The sequence below is a fragment of the Salmo trutta genome, chromosome 15, assembly GCF_901001165.1.
Source record: "Salmo trutta chromosome 15, fSalTru1.1, whole genome shotgun sequence".
NCBI lineage: Eukaryota > Metazoa > Chordata > Actinopteri > Salmoniformes > Salmonidae > Salmo > Salmo trutta.
In genome coordinates this window covers 13,127,697-13,149,255 of record NC_042971.1, presented here as the reverse complement: position 1 = coordinate 13,149,255, position 21,559 = coordinate 13,127,697, and the positions used below count along the sequence as shown (strand labels likewise).

At 42.9% G+C, this 21,559-nt stretch overlaps 1 protein-coding gene across 1 annotated transcript in view; it reads right to left on the bottom strand.

The window, feature by feature from the left end:
* rad50 (RAD50 homolog, double strand break repair protein) overlaps positions 1 to 21,559 on the bottom strand; it is a 51,477-nt gene that overhangs the window by 6,448 nt on the left and 23,470 nt on the right. Inside the window, exons 16-23 of the mRNA XM_029690446.1 lie at positions 18,835 to 18,961; positions 17,803 to 17,996; positions 17,471 to 17,581; positions 16,848 to 16,940; positions 16,643 to 16,756; positions 16,348 to 16,475; positions 14,212 to 14,436; positions 6,200 to 6,285 (exon numbers count right to left, since the gene is read on the bottom strand). Of these exons, the coding sequence (XP_029546306.1) occupies positions 6,200 to 6,285; positions 14,212 to 14,436; positions 16,348 to 16,475; positions 16,643 to 16,756; positions 16,848 to 16,940; positions 17,471 to 17,581; positions 17,803 to 17,996; positions 18,835 to 18,961 (1,078 nt within the window). The remainder of the gene's footprint in view (positions 1 to 6,199; positions 6,286 to 14,211; positions 14,437 to 16,347; positions 16,476 to 16,642; positions 16,757 to 16,847; positions 16,941 to 17,470; positions 17,582 to 17,802; positions 17,997 to 18,834; positions 18,962 to 21,559) is intronic.

Here is a 21,559-nt window from a genome sequence, read left to right as displayed (position 1 = left end):
CGGCTCGGCCCTCCCCTCCTGCTCCGTGGCTCGACGACTCACTGCGAGCTCACAGAACAGGGCTCCGGGCAGCCGAGCGGAAATGGAGGAAAACTCGCCTCCCTGCGGACCTCGCATCCTTTCACTCCCTCCTCTCTACATTTTCCTCTTCTGTCTCTGCTGCTAAAGCCACTTTCTACCACTCTAAATTCCAAGCATCTGCCTCTAACCCTAGGAAGCTTTTTGCTACCTTCTCCTCCCTCCTGAATCCTCCTCCCCCTCCCCCCCCCCCCCCTCCTCCCTCACTGCGGATGACTTCGTCAACCATTTTGAAAAGAAGGTTGACGACATCCGATCCTCGTTTGCTAAGTCAAGCGACACCGCTGGTCCTGCTCACACTGCCCTACCCTGTGCTTTGACCTCTTTCTCCCCCCTCTCTCCAGATGAAATCTCGCGTCTTGTGACGGCCGGCCGCCCAACAACCTGCCCACTTGACCCTATCCCCTCCTCTCTTCTCCAGACCATTTCCGGAGACCTTCTCCCCTACCTCACCTCGCTCATCAACTCATCCTTGACCGCTGGCTACGTCCCTTCCGTCTTCAAGAGAGCGAGAGTTGCACCCCTTCTGAAAAAACCTACACTCGATCCCTCCGATGTCAACAACTACAGACCAGTATCCCTTCTTTCTTTTCTCTCCAAAACTCTTGAACGTGCCGTCCTTGGCCAGCTCTCCTGCTATCTCTCTCAGAACGACCTTCTTGATCCTAATCAGTCAGGTTTCAAGACTGGGCATTCAACTGAGACTGCCCTTCTCTGTGTCACGGAGGCTCTCCGCACTGCTAAAGCTAACTCTCTCTCCTCTGCTCTCATCCTTCTAGACCTATCTGCTGCCTTTGATACTGTGAACCATCAGATCCTCCTCTCCACCCTCTCCGAGCTGGGCATCTCCGGCGCGGCCCACGCTTGGATTGCATCCTACCTGACAGGTCGCTCCTACCAGGTGGCGTGGCGAGAAGCTGTCTCCGCACCACGTGCTCTCACCACTGGTGTCCCCCAGGGCTCTGTTCTAGGCCCTCTCCTATTCTCGCTATACACCAAGTCACTTGGCTCTGTCATATCCTCACACGGTCTCTCCTATCATTGCTATGCAGACGACACACAATTAATCTTCTCCTTTCCCCCTTCTGACAACCAGGTGGCGAATCGCATCTCTGCATGTCTGGCAGACATATCAGTGTGGATGACGGATCACCACCTCAAGCTGAACCTCGGCAAGACGGAGCTGCTCTTCCTCCCGGGGAAGGACTGCCCGTTCCATGATCTCGCCATCACGGTTGACAACTCCCTTGTGTCCTCCTCCCAGAGTGCTAAGAACCTTGGCGTGATCCTGGACAACACCCTGTCGTTCTCCACTAACATCAAGGCGGTGACCCGATCCTGTAGGTTCATGCTCTACAACATTCGCAGAGTACGACCCTGCCTCACACAGGAAGCGGCGCAGGTCCTAATCCAGGCACTTGTCATCTCCCGTCTGGATTACTGCAACTCGCTGTTGGCTGGGCTCCCTGCCTGTGCCATCAAACCCCTACAACTCATCCAGAACGCCGCAGCCCGTCTGGTGTTCAACCTTCCCAAGTTCTCTCACGTCACCCCGCTCCTCCGCACACTCCACTGGCTTCCAGTTGAAGCTCGCATCCGCTACAAGACCATGGTGCTTGCCTACGGAGCTGTGAGGGGAACGGCACCTCCGTACCTTCAGGCTCTGATCAGGCCCTACACCCAAACAAGGGCACTGCGTTCATCCACCTCTGGCCTGCTCGCCTCCCTACCTCTGAGGAAGCACAGTTCCCGCTCAGCCCAGTCAAAACTGTTCGCCGCTCTGGCACCCCAATGGTGGAACAATCTCCCTCACGATGCCAGGACAGCGGAGTCAATCACCACCTTCCGGAGACACCTGAAATCCCACCTCTTTAAGGAATACCTGGGATAGGATAAAGTAATCCTTCTAACCCCCCCCCCCCCCCCCCTTTAAAGGATTTAGATGCACTATTGTAAAGTGTTTGTTCTACTGGATATTATAGGTGAATGCACCAATGTGTAAGTCGCTCTGGATAAGAGCGTCTGCTAAATGACTTAAATGTTAAATGTTAAATGACAGACGTAGACATAGACAGACGTAGACATAGACAGACGTAGACATAGACAGACGTAGACATAGACAGACGTAGACATAGACAGACGTAGACATAGACAGACGTAGACATAGACAGACGTAGACATAGACAGACGTAGACATAGACAGACGTAGACATAGACAGACGTAGACATAGACAGACGTAGACATAGACAGACATAGACATAGACAGACATAGACATAGACAGACATAGACAGACATAGACATAGACAGACATAGACAGACATAGACATAGACAGACATAGACAGACATAGACAGACATAGACAGACATAGACAGACATAGACAGACATAGACAGACATAGACAGACATAGACAGACATAGACAGACAGACAGACACAGACATAGACATAGACAGACATAGACATAGACAGACAGACAGACAGACAGACATAGACAGACAGACATAGACAGACATAGACAGACATAGACAGACATAGACAGACATAGACAGACATAGACAGACAGACATAGACAGACATAGACATCGACAGACATAGACAGACATAGACAGACATAGACATAGACAGACATAGACAGACATAGACAGACAGACAGACATAGACAGACATAGACAGACATAGACAGACATAGACAGACAGACAGACATAGACAGACATAGACAGACATAGACATAGACAGACATAGACAGACATAGACAGACGTAGACATAGACAGACGTAGACAGACGTAGACATAGACAGACGTAGACATAGACAGACGTAGACATAGACAGACGTAGACATAGACAGACGTAGACATAGACAGACGTAGACATAGACAGACGTAGACATAGACAGACGTAGACATAGACAGACATAGACATAGACAGACATAGACAGACATAGACAGACATAGACATAGACAGACATAGACAGACATAGACATAGACAGACATAGACAGACATAGACAGACATAGACAGACATAGACAGACATAGACAGACATAGACAGACAGACAGACACAGACATAGACATAGACAGACATAGACATAGACAGACAGACAGACAGACAGACATAGACAGACAGACATAGACAGACATAGACAGACATAGACAGACATAGACAGACATAGACATAGACATAGACAGACATAGACAGACATAGACAGACATAGACATAGACAGACAGACATAGACATAGACATAGACAGACATAGACAGACATAGACATAGACAGACATAGACAGACATAGACACATAGACAGACAGACAGACATAGACAGACAGACAGACATAGACAGACAGACAGACATAGACAGACGTAGACATAGACAGACGTAGACATAGACAGACGTAGACATAGACAGACGTAGACATAGACAGACGTAGACATAGACAGACATAGACATAGACAGACATAGACATAGACAGACATAGACATAGACAGACATAGACATAGACAGACATAGACATAGACATAGACATAGACAGACATAGACATAGACAGACATAGACAGACATAGACATAGACAGACATAGACAGACATAGACAGACAGACATACAGACATACAGACATACAGACATACAGACATAGACAGACATAGACAGACATAGACATAGACATAGACAGACATAGACAGACATAGACATAGACAGACATAGACAGACATAGACAGACAGACAGACATAGACAGACAGACATAGACAGACATAGACAGACATAGACAGACATAGACAGACATAGACAGACATAGACAGACATAGACATAGACAGACATAGACAGACATAGACATAGACAGACATAGACATAGACAGACATAGACAGACAGACATAGACAGACATAGACATAGACAGACATAGACAGACAGACAGACATAGACAGACATAGACATAGACAGACAGACATAGACAGACAGACATAGACAGACAGACATAGACAGACATAGACATAGACAGACATAGACATAGACAGACATAGACAGACAGACATAGACAGACATAGACATAGACAGACATAGACAGACAGACAGACATAGACAGACATAGACATAGACAGACAGACATAGACAGACAGACATAGACAGACAGACATACATAGACAGACATACATAGACAGACATAGACAGACATAGACAGACATAGACAGAGAAAGACAGACAAAGACAGACACAGACAAAGACAGACATAGACAAAGACATAGACATAGACAGACATAGACAGACATAGACAGACATAGACAGACATAGACAGACAGACATAGACATAGACAGACATAGACAGACATAGACAGACATAGACATAGACAGACATAGACATAGACAGACATAGACATAGACAGACAGACAGACATAGACAGACATAGACAGACAGACAGACATAGACAGACATAGACATAGACAGACATAGACATAGACATAGACATAGACAGACAGACAGACATAGACAGACATAGACAGACAGACATAGACAGACATAGACAGACATAGACATAGACAGACATAGACAAAGACAGACATAGACAGACATAGACAGACAGACATAGACAAAGACAGACATAGACAAACATAGACAGACAGACATAGACATAGACAGACATAGACAGACATAGACAGACATAGACATAGACAGACATAGACATAGACAGACATAGACATAGACAGACATAGACAGACATAGACAGACATAGACAGACATAGACAGACATAGACAGACATAGACAGACATAGACAGACATAGACATAGACAGACATAGACATAGACAGACATAGACAAAGACAGACATAGACAAAGACAGACATAGACAGACATAGACAGACAGACATAGACAAAGACAGACATAGACAAAGACAGACATAGACAGACAGACATAGACAGACAGACATAGACAGACAGACATAGACAGACATAGACAGACATAGACAGACAGACATAGACAGACAGACATAGACAGACAGACATAGACAGACAGACAGACATAGACATAGACAGACATAGACATAGACAGACATAGACAGAGACAGACATAGACATAGACAGACATAGACAAAGACAGACATAGACAGACATAGACAGACAGACATAGACAAAGACAGACATAGACAAACATAGACAGACAGACATAGACATAGACAGACATAGACAGACATAGACAGACAGACATAGACAGACAGACATAGACAGACAGACATAGACAGACAGACAGACATAGACATAGACAGACATAGACATAGACAGACATAGACAGAGACAGACATAGACATAGACAGACATAGACAAAGACAGACATAGACAGACATAGACAGACAGACATAGACAAAGACAGACATAGACAAACATAGACAGACAGACATAGACATAGACAGACATAGACAGACATAGACAGACATAGACATAGACAGACATAGACATAGACAGACATAGACATAGACAGACATAGACAGACAGACAGACATAGACAGACATAGACAGACATAGACAGACATAGACAGACATAGACATAGACAGACATAGACATAGACAGACATAGACATAGACAGACATAGACATAGACAGACATAGACAGACAGACATAGACAAAGACAGACATAGACAAAGACAGACATAGACAAAGACAGACATAGACAGACAGACATAGACAGACAGACATAGACAGACATAGACAGACATAGACATAGACAGACATAGACAGACAGACATAGACAGACAGACAGACATAGACATAGACAGACATAGACATAGACAGACATAGACAGAGACAGACATAGACAGAGACAGACATAGACAGAGACAGACATAGACATAGACAGACATAGACATAGACAGACATAGACATAGACAGACATAGACAGACAGACATAGACAGACATAGACATAGACAGACATAGACAGACATAGACAGACATAGACAGATAGACAGACATAGACAGACATAGACAGACATAGACAGACAGACAGACAGACAGACAGACAGACAGACAGACAGACAGACAGACAGACAGACATACATACATATTTTCCACGCAGGCACAATATTTCAGTTGAGCACTTAAAAAACTAAAAATCACACTCGCTCAGAGACCTTGTCCTCGGTATGTGCTGCGCCAGAGGTCCCGGATGATTTTATTGATCTCCTCCATCTTCATACTGTGAAACTTCATTATGGTTCTGTAGAAGAGGACATTGGGTACAACTGAAAATGGGCAAAACTTTAGATAAGATGACATTGGCATTGATGCTATTCAACAGAATTAGACATAGGCCTACCAGTAAGTGATAGGAACACTTCAAATAAAGATTAAGAGAGGGATAAAGATTTTAAGACTGGGTGGGTGTAGAGATGGGCCAATGAACCGTAAATCATAAGACACCGACCACTTAACGGACATTTCACTGACAGTTATTTACGATGATGGGTGTCTTTTATACAGGTAACGAGCAGAGATTAGGAACACACTCTTAAAGGGAGTGCTCCTAATCTCAGTTTGTTACCTGTATAAAAAGACACCTGTCCACAGAAGCAATCAATCAGATTCCAAACTCTCCACCATGGCCAAGACCAAAGAGCTCTCCAAGGATGTCAGGGACAAGATTGTAGACCTACACAAGGCTGGAATGGCCTACAAGACCATCCCCAAGCAGCTTGGTGAGAAGGTGACAACAGTTGGTGCGATTATCCGCAAATGGAAGAAACACAAAATAAACTGTCAATCTCCCTCGGCCTGGGGCTCCATGCAATATCTCACCTCGTGGAGTTGTAATGATCACGAGAACGGTGAAGAATCAGCCCAGAACTACACAGGAGGATCTTGTCAATGATCTCAAGGCAGCAGGGACCATAGTCACCAAGAAAACAATTGGTAACACACTACGCCGTGAAGGACTGAAATCCTGCAGTGCCCGCAAGGTCCCCCTGTTCAAGAAAGCACATATACATGCCCGTCTGAAGTTTGCCAATGAACATCTGAATGATTCAGAGGACAACTGGGTGAAATGGAGCTCTTTGGCATGAACTCAACTCGCCGTGTTTGGAGGAGGAATGCTGCCTATGACCCCAAGAACACCATCCCCACCGTCAAACATGGAGGTGAAAACATTATGCTTTGGGGGTGTTTTTCTGCTAAGGGGACAGGACAACTTCACCGCATCAAAGGGACGATGGACGGGGCCATGTACCGTCAAATCTTGGGTGAAAACCTCCTCCCCTCAGCCAGGGCATTGAAAATGGGTCGTGGATGGGTATTCCAGCATGACAATGACCCAAAACACACAGCCAAGGAAACAAAGGAGTGGCTCAAGAAGAAGCACATTAAGGTCCTGGAGTGGCCTAGCCAGTTTCAAGACCTTTATCCCATAGAAAATATGTGGAGGGAGCTGAAAGTTCGAGTTGCCAAACGTCAGCCTCGAAACCTTAATGACTTGGAGAAGATCTGCAAAGAGGAATGGGACAAAATCCCTCCTGAGATGTTTGCAAACCTGGTGGCCAACTACAAGAAACGTCTGACCTCTGTGATTGCCAACAAGGGTCTTGCCACCAAGTACTAAGTCATGTTTTGCAGCGGGGTCAAATACTTATTTCCCTCATTAAAATGCAAATCAATTTATAAAAATTTTTACATGCATTTTTCTGGATTTTTTTGTTGCTATTCTGTCTCTCACTGTTCAAATAAACCTACCATTAAAATTATAGTCTGATAATTTTTGTCAGTGGGCAAACGTACAAAATCAGCAGGGGATCAATTACTTTTTTCCCTCACTGTATATTATTCTGCTTACTTTTTTCCCCCTCACAGTATATTATTCTGCTTACTAAATTAAATCTACAGGATGTGACCATATCTGTAAGTTATGAGTTTCTTAGAAAGCTGTGATTACCATCACCATGAGAAGCTCATTGGGCTTGGTTTAGGTAACATAATGGGACAAGAGCTCCTTCATTTCAATCTATTGTTCAATTGGCCAAACAAGAAAATGACTCACTAAGGTTAGTCAATGGCTTCTCCAGTCTCAACGTCAACAGTGAAGAGGCGACTCCGGGATACTGGCCTTCTAGGCAGAGTTGCCAATAAAAAGAAAAGATGGGCAAAAGAACACAGACACTGGACAGAGGAACTCCGCCTAGAAGGCCAGCACCCCGGAGTCACCTCTTCACTGTTGACGTTGAGACTGGTGTTTTGCGAGTACTATTTAATGAAGCTGCCAATTGAGGACTTGTGAGGCATCGGTTTCTCAAACTAGACATGTCCTCTTGCTCAGTTGTGCACCGGGGTCTCCCACCTCTCTATTCTGGTTAGAGCCAGTTTGCGCTGTTCTGTGAAGGGAGTAGTACACAACATTGTACGAGATCTTCGGTTTCTTGGCAATTTCTCGAATGGAATAGCCTTCATTTCTCAGAACAAGAATAGACTGACGAGTTTCAGAAGAAGAACCCACAAATGCTGATGCTCCAGATACTCAACTAGTCTAAAGAAGGCGAGTTTTACTGCTTCTTTAAATCAGGACAACAATTTTCAGCTGTGCTAACATAATTGCAAGAGGGTTTTCTAATGATCAATTAGCCTTTTAAAATTAGAAACTTGGATTAGCTAACACAACATGCCATTGGAACACAGGAGTGATAGTTGCTGATAATGGGCCTCTAGATATTCCATAAAAATAACAATCAGCCGTTTAAAACTACAATAGTCATTTACAACATTAACAAGGTCTACCTTGTATTTCTGATCAATTTGATGTTATTTTAATGAACAAAAATTAGATATTTCAAAAACAATGAAATGTCTAAGTGACCCCAAACCTTTGAACGGTAGTGTATATATTTTTTTAAATGGTATCATGGACAAAAGACAATGGCATATTCACTTCCAACTAAATGCAAACTCACAGGGTTGACTCACACTGATTGCATGGGCTCTACTGTATGCTCTGCATGGGATACATGATAAGATCCAGAGAGCTGATCATCCCTACCACCTCTGCGCTGCTGGCCTGCCTGCTGATGGCACTAACCCAACAAAGATGATATCTCAGTGAGAGAGTTGAGCTGTCACTTCCTCTCAAGACCTGCATTTATGCAGGCTACTCATTCTGTCTGCCATCGGTAGGGCAATAGAATGTTAATATATGCACTGTACTTGTACTGTGTATTCGGAAAGTATTCAGTTGCCATCCCCTTTTCCAAATCTTGTTACGTTACAACCTTATTCGAAAATTGATTAAATACATTTCCACCCCCTCATCCACACACACACACAATACGCCATAATGACAAAGCAAAAACATGATTTTCTAAATTTTAGCAAATTTACAAAAAAATAAATACCAGAAATACCTTATTTACATAAGTATTCAGACCCTTTGTTATGAGACTCGGAATTGAGCTCAGGTGTATCCTGTTTCACTGACCATCCTTGAAATGATGGAACAGGGTAACCAAGTACCCGATGGTCACTCTGACAGAGCTCCAGAGTTACTCTGCAGAGATGGGAAAACCTTCCAAAAGGACAACCATCTCTGCAGCACTCTACCAATCAGGCCTTTATGGTAGAGTGGCCAGGAGGAAGCCACTCCTCAGTAAAAAGCACATGATAGCCCACTTGGAGTTCGCCAAAAGGCACCTAAAAGACTCTCAGATAATGAAATACAAGATTCTCTGGTCTGATAAAACCAAGATTGAACTCTTTGGCAAACTCTTTTTGCAAAGAGTCATGTCTGGAGGAAACCTGGCACCATCCATACAGTGAAGCATGGTGGTGGCAGCGTCATGTTGTGGAAAAAACGATTGAATCCGTTTTAGAAGAAGGCTGTAACATAAAATGTGGATAAAGTCAAGGGGTCTGAATACTTTCCAAATGCACTGTATTACTTTCATTGTGCAGATATATATTTGGTATTTTATTAGGATCCCCATTAGCTGTTGCAAAAGCAGCAGCTACTCTTCCTTGGGTCCACACAAAACATCATTAGACAAGAACAGCTTAAGGACAAAACTATATTTAAAAAAAAGGCACAGTTTATATATGCATTGATATATGTAGGCTATCTAGGTCAAATAGGGGAGAGGCTTTGCTTTATCTGTTTTCTGAAACCAGGTTTGCTGTTTATTTGAGCAATGAGATGGAAGTTCCATGCAATGAGGGCTCTAAATAATACTGTACGTTTTCTTGAATTTGTTCTGGATTTGTGGACTATGAAAAGATCCCTGGTGACATGTCTGATGGGATAAGTGTGTGTCAGAGCTGTGTGTAAGTTGACTATGCAAACAATGGGATTTTCAACACATTCATGCTTCTTAGAAAAATAAGTGATCCAGTTAGTCTCTCCTCAACTCTTAGCCAAGAGACTGGCATGCATAGTATTTATATCAGCCCTTTGATTACAATTAAGAGAAAAACGTGCCTCTGTTCTGGGCCAGCGGCAGCTTAACTAGGTCTTTCCTTGCAGCACATGGACATTAATCAAGATTAGACAAAACTAGAGCCTGCAGAACTTACTTTTTGGAGTGTGGTGTCAAAAAAAGCAGAGCATCTCTTTATTACGGCTAGACCTCACCCCATCTTTGCAACCATTGAATCTATACGTTTTGACATTGACAGTTTACAATCTAAGGTAACGCCAAGTAATTTAGTCGTAAGTTGTTCAACAGCCACACCATTCATTACCAGATTCATCTGAGGTCTAGCACTTAAGGAATGATTTGTACCAAATACAATGCTCTTAGTTTTACAGATGTTCAGGACCAGTTTATTACTGGCCACCCATTCCAAAACAGACTGCAACTCTTTAAGGGTTTCAGTGACTTCATTAGCTGTGGTTGCTGAAGCGTATTTGGTTGAATAATCAGCATACATGGACACACATGCTTTGTTTAATGCCAGTGGCAGGTCATTGGTAAAAATAGAAACGAGTATAGGGCCTAGAGCGCTGCCCTGCAGTACACCACACGTTTGACATTAGAGACGCTTCCATTAAAGAAAACCCTTTGAGTTCTATTAGATAGATAGCTCTGAATCCACAATATGGCAGAGGTTGAAAAGCCATAGCACTTAAGTTTTTTGAACAACAGGTTATGGTCAATAACATCAAAGGCCACACTTAAATCTAACAGTACAGCTCCCACAATCTTATTATCAATTTCTTTCAACCAATCATCAGTCACTTGTGTCAGTGCAGTACATGTTGAGTGTCCTCTATAAGCATGCTGAAAATCTGTTAATTTGTTTACAGAGAAATATCATTGTATTTGGTGAAATAATTTTTTTAAACAGCTTGCTAAGAGCTGGCAGCAAGCTTATAGGTCTGCTGTTAGAACCGGTAAAGGCTGCTTTACCACCATTGGGTAGCATAATTACTTTGGCTTCCCTCCAGGCCTGAGGACAAAGACTTTCCTCTAGGCTAATTACCTGTTGCTATGTATTGTTGCAGTTTCACAATCCAAGAGTGAAAACTTGTAAACTCAAGTATTATCTTGAAGGGAAACAGTTTCATGTAATGACTCACTTTACGTCAAATCTTGTGTACATTTTGTGGTAGGATAATTCGCCCTCATAATCATGACTAGTGAGTCCTGATTAGTGTCACACATCCTGGCATTGACACCTGAACTATTGATAACAGGAGCATTACGTACAGCAGTTCCCCTTTCTTTTCCTTTATCGGATTTTAAGAGCGGTCACCAAATGTTGGACACACCTATTCATTCCATTTTTTAAAAAACATTTTAAAAACTTTTTTCTACATTGTACACATATGGAATCATGTAGTAACCAAAAAAAGTGTTAACCTGTTTGGGCTAGGGGGCAGCATTGAGAATTTTGGAAAAAATGTGTGCCCATTTTTAACTGCCTCCTACACCAACTCAGAAGCTAGAATATGCATATTATTGTTCAGGTTTGGATAGAAAACACCCTAAAGTTTCTAAAACTGTTTGAATAGTGTCTGTGAGTATAACAGAACTCCTATGGCAGGCAAAAATCTGAGGTTTCATGCAGGAAGTGGCCTGTCTGACAAGGAGTCGTTCTTCTTGCCTCTGTTTATTGAAGAGTAAGGATCTTAGCTGTAACGTGACAATTCCTAGGGCTCCAATAGGCTCTCAGAACCCGGGAAAAACCTGAACGATGACGAGGCGGCCTCTGGCTGAAACAGATTATCGCCTTTGCCAAGTGGCCGATCAGAGGGCCATTGAATGAGGCGCGTGCACGATTCGCCCCCGTGGAGAAATTTCATTCGGCTGTTTAGGCTCATTGCAGATTCCCGGTCGGAATATTATCGCTTTTCTACGAGATAAATGGCATAAAAATTGGTTTTAAACAGCGGTTGACATGCTTCGAAGTACGGTAATGGAATATTTAGAATTTTTTTGTCACATAATGCGCCATGCTCGTGGCCGTGATTTGCCTTTCGGATAGTGTCTAGAACTCACAAACAAAACGCCGCTGTTTGGATATAACGATGGATTATTTGGGACCAAACCTACATTTGTTATTGAAGTAGAAGTCCTGGGAGTGCATTCTGACGAAGAACAAGAAAGGTAATAACATTTTTCTTATAGGAAATGTGATTTTGGTGAAGGCTAATCTTGCCGGGTGTCTAAATAGCTAGCCCGTGATGGCTGGGCTATGTACTTAGAATATTGCAAAATGTGCTTCATCCGAAAAGCTATTTTAAAATCGGACATATCGAGTGCATAGAGGAGTAATGTATCTATAATTCTTAAAATAATTGTTATGCTTTTTGTGAACGTTTATCGTGAGTAATTTAGCAAACTGTTAGTAAATTCCCCGGAAGTTTGCGGGGGGGTATGCTTTTTCTGAACGTCACATGCTAATGTAAAAAGCTGTTTTTTGATATAAATATGAACTTGATTGAACAGACATGCATGTATTGTATAACATAATGTCCTAGGTGTGTCATCTGATGAAGATCATAAAAGGTTAGTGCTGCATTTAGCTGTGGTTTGGGTTTATGTGACATGATATGCTAGCTTGAAAAATGGGTGTCTGATTATTTCTGGCTGGGCACTCTGCTGACATAATCTAATGTTTTGCTTTCGTTGTAAAGCCTTTTTGAAATCGGACAGTGTGGTTAGATTAACGAGATTCTTGTCTTTAAATAGCTGTAAAATAGTCATATGTTTGAGAAATTGAAGTAATAGTATTTCAAACGATTCAAAAATCGCGCCACTGGATTGAAGTGGCTGTTACGTAGGTGGGACGAATTCGTCCCACATGCGCCAGAGAGGTTAAACAAAACAAATTATATTTTATATTTGTGATTCTTCAAAGTAGCCACCCTTTGCCTTGGTGAATAGATGATCTCTGCATGTGTGGTTCCCACTGAAGCATGGAGGAGGTGTGATGTGTGGGGGTGCTTTGATTGTGACACGGTCTGTGATTTATTTAGAATTGATGACACACTTAACGTGCATGGCTACCACAGCATTCTGCAGCGATACGCCATCCCATCTGGTTTGCGCTTATTGGGACTATCATCGTGTTTTTTTAACAGGACAATAACCCAACACACCTCCAGGCTGTGTAAGGGCTATTTGACTAAGGAGAGTGATGGAGTGCTGAATCAGATGACCTGGCATCCACAAGTACCCTTCTCAACCCAATTGAGAAGGTTTGGGATGAGTTGGACTGCAGAGTGAAGGAAAAGCAGCCAACAAGTGCTCAGCATATGTGGGAACTCCAAGATTGTTGGAAAAGCATTCCAGGTGAAGTTGGTTGAGAGAATGCCAAGGTGTGCAAAGCTGTTATCAAGACAAAGGGTGGCTACTTTGAAGAATCTAAAATATATTTCCATTTGTTTAACACTTTTTTGGTTACTACATGATTCCATATATGTTATTTCATAGTTTTGAGGTCTTCACTATTATTCTACAATGCAGTAGGTGTGTCCAAACTTTTAATTGGTACTGTATATGATCAGACTAAATGGCTAATCCTTTGTCTTGTTGAGGAACTGGTATGGTTACACACCCTGTAAGTCAAACGCACATGACTGCGTCTACAACCATGAGTCTTAACAGAAATGGACCTATCACCACCACCGAACCACCCTCCTCCCCAACCATCCCCGACAACAACTCACTGGTCCAGGGCCTTGTAGTAGATGTCCAGGTCCTTGTTGGCCAGCTCTGTGGTCCTCATGACGATCATCCTGTCCCGGAAGCGTTCGTCAGCCTTCCCGTACTGGTCCTCGCGGAGCTCCTTGCGGAAGCGGATGATCTCCTCCTCGAAGCCCTTCTGTCGGCCCAGTGCTACGCTGCGGTTCTTCTTCAGGTCGTCCACGCGCCGCTCAGACTCCCTGCGCTCACTGAGAACCAGGGGAGATGGACAGAGGACTCAGAGAGAGATATTACTCACACATTTCATGTTACAGTGATAAAAGGGACTAGAGGTCGACCGATGATGATTTTTCAACGGCGATACGATACCGATTACTGGAGGACCAAAAAAGCCGATACCGATTAATAGAAAAAAATATATATATTTATTTGTAATAATGACAATTACAACAATACTGAATGAACACTTATTTTAACTTAATGTAATACATCAATAAAATCAATTTAGTCTCAAATAAATAATGAAACATGTTCAATTTGGATTAAATAATGCAAAAACAAAGTGTTGGACAAGAAAGTAAAAGTGCAATATTTGCCATGTAAAAAAGCAAACGTTTAAGTTCCTTGCTCAGAACATATGAAAGCCGGTGGTTCCTTTTAACATGAGTCTTCAATATTCCCAGGTAAGAAGTTTTAGGTTGTAGTTCTTCTTGGAATTATAGGACTATTTCTCTCTATATCATTTGTATTTCATATAGCTTTGACTATTGGATGTTCTTATAGGCACTATAGTATTGCCAGCCTAATCTCGGGAATGAATGCTTACGAGCCTGCTGCTGCCTACCACCGCTCAGTCAGACCGCTCTATCAAATATCAAATCATAGACTTAATTATAATAACACACAGAAATACAAGCCGTAGGTCATTAATATGGTCAAATCCGGAAGTTTTGAAAACAAAACGTTTATTCTTTCAGTGAAATACAGACCCGTTCCATATTTTACCTAACGGGTGGCATCCAAGTTTAATAGTGCTGTTACATTGCACAACCTTCAATGTTATGTCATAATTATGTACAATTCTGGCAAATAAATTCCAGTCTTTGTTAGGAAATGGTCTTCACACAGTTCGCAACGAGCCAGGCAGCCCAAACTGCTGCATATACCGTGACTCTGCTTGCACAAAACGCAAGAGAAATGACAATTTCCCTAGTTAAAAGATATTCATGTTAGCAGGCAATATTAACTAAATATGCAGGTTTAAAAATATATACTTGTGTATTGATTTTAAGAAAGGCATTGATGTTTATGGTTAGGTACACATTGGTGCAACGACAGTGCTTTTTTCGTGAATGCGCTTGTTAAATCATCACCCGTTTGGCAAAGTAGGCTGTGATTCAATGATAAATTAACAGGAACCGCATCGAATATATGCAACGCAGGACAGGCTAGATAAACTAGTAATATCATCAACCATGTATAGTTAACTAGTGATTATGTTAAGATTGATTGTTTTTTTATAAGATAAGTTTGATGCTAGCTAGCAACTTACCTTGGCTCCTTGCTGCACTTGCGTAACAGGTAGTCAGCCTGCCACGCAGTCCCCTCGTGGAGTGCAATGTAATCGGCCATAATTGGTGTCCAAAAATGCCGATTACCGATTGTTAAAAAAACTTGAAATCGGCCTTAATTAAATCGGCCATTCTGATTAATCGGTCGACCTCTAAAAGGGACTGGTGTCCCCAAAGAGATACGGCGTTAAAAGGTTGTATGAGCTGACACCACCACCTCTCTGACTCCCTATGCACACTAGTAGCCAGGGAAGAAGACACACTTACAGCCTTATGTGTTGGCCTAGTGTATATTCTAGAGGTATTTCAGATATGTCACTTTGTAACAGGAGACCTAGAAGGGTTCCATCTCCATCCAGAGGGAGTAGGTCATATGAACTGACACCACCAACATGGAATCTTTTAATACATATTCCAGCCTCTGATTATTAGTTCAAAATTCAGGCAGGTATAATACAATCAATTTCATATTATCTTATGGAACCTGGGAGGCACTGATTAGCATCAGTAGCATACATGGGTTTAAACATGTTGCATTTTGGGACCACTCCCAGGTGCAGGTGAGCGTGGTCAAGGAGGTGTTCTTACTTGCGCAGCTGCAGGACCTGCATGTTCCCCATATCCTTCGCCACAGCCTCTCGTTTCTTGGTCACGTCCTTCAGCTCCTCGATGCGCTTCCTCAACGTCAGGTTGTCCTGCAGCCAACGCTCTTGGACCTTCAATGATATCACACGGTCACCCAGATATCAAGTTCACACATTTCACCCAAAATTACCACTTGTTTTCATTGTTCCTTCATAAAAGCACACTGGTAACTTACTGAATGGGGGAGCAAAAGGAGAGAGACATAATTAGGGAAAAGAGATATGTCATCTGAGCTCACCTTCTGAGTGTCTATGTCCTGCCTGATGTTTCCACTCTCTCTGTTAATCTTCTCGCGTTGCTTCTCTGCCTCATGGACCTGAGTGGTGGTCTCTTGGAGCTCTCCATCGTTTTTCTTCAATAGAAACAACACATGACAAATGTGTCAAAAGAGATTGAGACAATGCTTATGACAGGATGAGGAACAGAACAGAACCAATGTTTACCTCTTTGTAATCATCCTTGCCCTCTTCTGTGTATCTGGTAATCTCTCTTTCCAAGGCGGCCATGCTTTTAACTTTGTCTTTGATGCTATTTATCTGGGATGGAGGGAATGAACAAGTGGTTAGAAGTGCTACTTTGAAATAAATAACGATCTTGGCATGATTGAGACATGGTATGCAATTAAACCTGTTCCCAGACACTTCCACACAAATGTGCGAAGAGTTTGGTGGACCAACACGTCAAACTTGGCCTTTGTTAGCCAATTGAGAAATACCGGGAAAAATTCCTGCCACATAGGCATTGGTTTAATCTACCAACCAATCATCTCCCACAACACCTCCCCCCTAAGCGAGCACACCACAAGTACAGCGGCATGCCTCGCAGTTGTGCGATTTCACTCAAATTAAATGACAAATACCTTGTTCACTATGGCCACCTTTGAATCGTTGATGTACCAGGCTTATATGCGCAATAGCCTGGGTTAGTAGGCGATAGACGAAGTCTTCTAGTGACTGGAGGAACACTGTTTCCAGACTTAATATGCAGTCCTCCATTAGCACTTTGAAAGTATTAGCAAGAACTGTTGGACAGTTAAATAATACAAAAGAGAAAGAGGTGGTGGTACCTTCTCTTGTCCCTCCTCCTGCCTCTGCTTCCTGCGCTCCATCAAATCCAGCCTCTCGTGCTGCAGCTTCTCCAGGGTGGTGGCCAGAGGGGACACCTGCTCCTCAGCTTCCTGAACACAACACAGGGAGGAGACAACCTTGATACACTGATAAAGCTATACACCATGACCATCTCTTATTACTAAGACTACAAAACATCACAGCCAATACAGAAGAAAACAAGTTATAACCGTCAAACCACCTGCTGCTAGACAGTTCTACCAACACTGAGGTTTTAGTATGATTCCAGATCGTTTCCTCAGACAGGTCACTGCTCTGAGTGGAGTTTTACCTTGATCTCTCTGTGCAGAGCCTGAATCTCAGTGGTGAACTCCACACACTGCTCCTCCAGCTGCTGCTGCTTCTGCATGTTACTGGAGATCTGCAGCTTCTCCGCTCGGGTCTCGTTCATGCTGCTCTTCAGGCTCTGGATCTGCTCCTGCTGGTCCTGGATCAGTTTACGCTTCAGCTCCATCTTGCTGGACACTGCAATGAATCAAATAACATTGGAATTCATAGTATACAGTATAAGGGTGGAATAGATAGGTATATCATTATATGTAACACACAGGATATGAACCCAGGTCTCCCACGTGAGCAACCAACGTCTTAGACCAAGAGGCGTTGAAGTTAACAGGTGTCTCACGACAGCTACATTCACCCCCATTTGAACTCCTCCCCCACGGGAGACCACCCCACACTGGGCGCCAATGTAACACGCGGGATATGAACCCGGGTCTCCTGCAGGAACAACCCAAGTTCAGTGGTGTAAAATACTTAAGTAAAAATACTTGAAAGTAAATCATGTACTTTTTAATCCATACATTTTCCCCCCCGACACCTAAAAGCACTCCTTACATTTTTATGCTTAGCAGGACAGGAAAATGGTCCAATTCACACACTTCAAGAGAACTTCCCTGGTCATCCCTACTGCCTCTGATTTGGCAGACTGACTAAAGACACATGCTTAATTATGTCAGTGTTAGAGTGTGCCATTGGCTATCGGTAAAAAAAAGAAAGAAATGGTGACGTGTGGTTTGCTTAATAAGAAATTTGAAATGATTTATACCTTTACTTTTGAAACTTAAGTATATTTTAGCAAATACTTTTATAACTCAAATAGTATTTTACTGGGCGACTTTCACTTGAGTCATTTTCTATTAAGGTATCTTTACATTTACTCAAGTATGACAATTTGGTACTTTTTCCCAGCTAAAGTAGATTAACTATAAGGAAATCCAACTTCCAGTCTGGCATTTTACAGTTGCTCAACAGGTCTTGCTGAGGAGGCCCCAGTGTAACATTAGCCCCAGGCAGGTCGTACTTGTGTCCAGGCGGTGCTGGGTCTCCTGTTTCTCCTGGTTGACCTGCTGAATGGTGCGGCTCAGGTCCACTCCCTGCAGCTTGGCAGCTTGCTGGGCTATCTTCCTCTCCACATCCTTCAGGTCCAGCTGGAGACCAAGGACACACACAGACAGAGGAGGTTACCACAACAGTCAAGGATGGAATGAAGGAGGGTAAAGAGAGAAGCATAGAAAGAAACTAGGGATGGCCATTTGAAATGATTTCACTATTTGAATAGTCTTTGCCCCCCCCCCCCCCCCAGATAGTCGAAATACATGCGTTTCAAAGATGTATAACTTTTAAAAAAAAACTTAAAATAGGGACTTGCTTGCGCGACTCGGGAGAGAGCCGGTGCGCTGCTTGTTTCAGCAGAAGGGTGGGGGAACGGCGTGAGAGGAGCAGGTGTGTGTGTTGCATGGACGGAGACAGAGGGACCGACTCGCGCTAGTTATAACAAGTTGTTGCTGCAATAGGTTATGTATCATACCATCTGGTAGTGCCTTGTCTTGACTACATCAGATTGATGTAAAGAAGTTAGCTAGCTACAGTAGCCAGCTAAGTTAGCAGTTAAGTCTTTCATTTTTAAACGGGACGCACTCATAAAAATTGTCATAAAATGTATTTTTATTAAAATGTCAAATGTAAATGGCTCTATCCTTGTAGGCTATATAGCAATGTCACAATTTTTATTTTATACAAAACCTTTTCATTGTTAAAGGTGCAATATGCAGTAGCGCTGAGCAATTAGTGCTTTTCTAGGTCAGTTCGGTTTCAGTTACAAAAACAATACTCACGGTTTTCGATTGAAGTTACATTTTTTGTTTTACATGAAATGTATTATGAAATAATGACAATTATTTTAGAGCTTTTTAAATGGAAATTTCACAAAGCCAAAAATAGTGAACATCCAATAAGGACTGGGCATTATACTGTATTTTACTATATACCGGTATTGATGCACGGACAGGTTTGGGTTTTTGCTTTACCTTCTATAACGATATTTGAATGTTTGGTTTGTTTAATGTGATACGCTGTGTAACGTCTATTTTTATAGCTTACTCCGCTACTTGAGTCATCTCCCCCCACTCTCCATGCTGTTTTCCACACAGACCAAGCCCCGCCCCCTGGCACTCAAGGAGCGCATTTGTTGTTGCTCGACCACGAGACGCTTGCTTTCAGTCTGCGTGGTCAATGCACCACATGCATGACTACAATGCGGTTTCCACTTTGCTTCTTAATATAAATCCACAAGTGTAGCTAGCAAGCTGGCTAACTTGCTAGCAAGCTGGCTAACTTGCTAGCAAGCTGGCTAACTTGCTAGCAAGCTGGCTAACTTGCTAGCAAGCTAATAAATGTACTGAGTCAGACTAAACATTGCTAGCTATACAGCCTGATACAATGATTGTGTAGGCCTAAATCAGCATGTTTGTGCAACAAAATCAAGATAAAAAATGAATTATATATATAAAAAATATTTAACTAGGCAAGCCAGTTAATAACAAATTCTTATTTACAATGATGGCCTACCCTGGCCAAACCACAACGACACTGTTTCAATTGTGTGCCGCCCTAAGGGACTCCCAATCATGGCCGGATGTGATTCAGACCAGATTCGAACCATGGACTGTAGTGATGCCTCTTGCACTGAGATGCAGTGCCTTAGACCGCTGCGCCACTCGGGAGCCCTGGAAGCCAGGCGAAGCCTGAATATGTTAGCTACATGAAGTAGTACATTCTTTAAAAAAAATTTTACATAGCCAAAGATTATAGGGTCCCCTAGGAAACCCTGACCAACACTTTGGTTCCTACCCTGTCACAACAACTCCTCCCTGGCATTTTCATTCGTTGTAATGTCAAACACTGTATTCAAAGTGCCCACTGTGATATAAAAAAATGTCTTACACCTTTTTCTACCCAATTTCGTGGTATCCAATTGGTAGTTAAAGTCTTGTCCCATCACTGCAACTTTACGGATTCGGGAGAGGCGAAGGTCGAGAGCCATGCGTCCTCCGACACACAACCCTGCCAAGCCACACTGCTTCTTGACACACTGCTTGCAGAACCCGGAAGCCGGCCACACCAATATGTCGGAGGAAACACCATACACCTACTGACCGAAGTCAGCGTGGATGCGCCTGGCCCGCCACAAGGAGTCGCTAGAGTGCGATGGGACAAGGACATCCTGGCCGGCCAAACCCTACCCTAACCCGGACGACGCTGGTCCAATTGTGCGCCGCCTAATGGGTCTCCCGGTCGTGGCAGGATGCGACACCGCCTGGGATCAAATCCGGGTGTGTAGTGACAGCTCTAGCACTGAGATACAGTGCCTTAGTCCGCTGCGCCACTTGAGAGGCCGGACCACTTATCTTCTAACTATAGAATAATCATTATTTTTCCATAATTCCAACAGTTCACCCAAGTGTTTTGATCTAAATGGTAAGTCAAATGGCAATTGCAACATTCGGTTAAAAATAAGGCCTAGATTCTTTCCCCATATCGTTCAGCCCTACGAGGCAGTGAAGAAATGATCTCAAATGACTGCAGGAAATTGATGAAGGCAGAATTTTTGGTTTTATACCGTTAAATTAAATGTCAACCAATCAGAATGAAGAGAGACCCCTTGAAATACTGTGATATTATATTTTGGCCATATCACCCAGCCCTAAATTCAATTGACAAAACATTGAAAATATTCCATCGTCTCT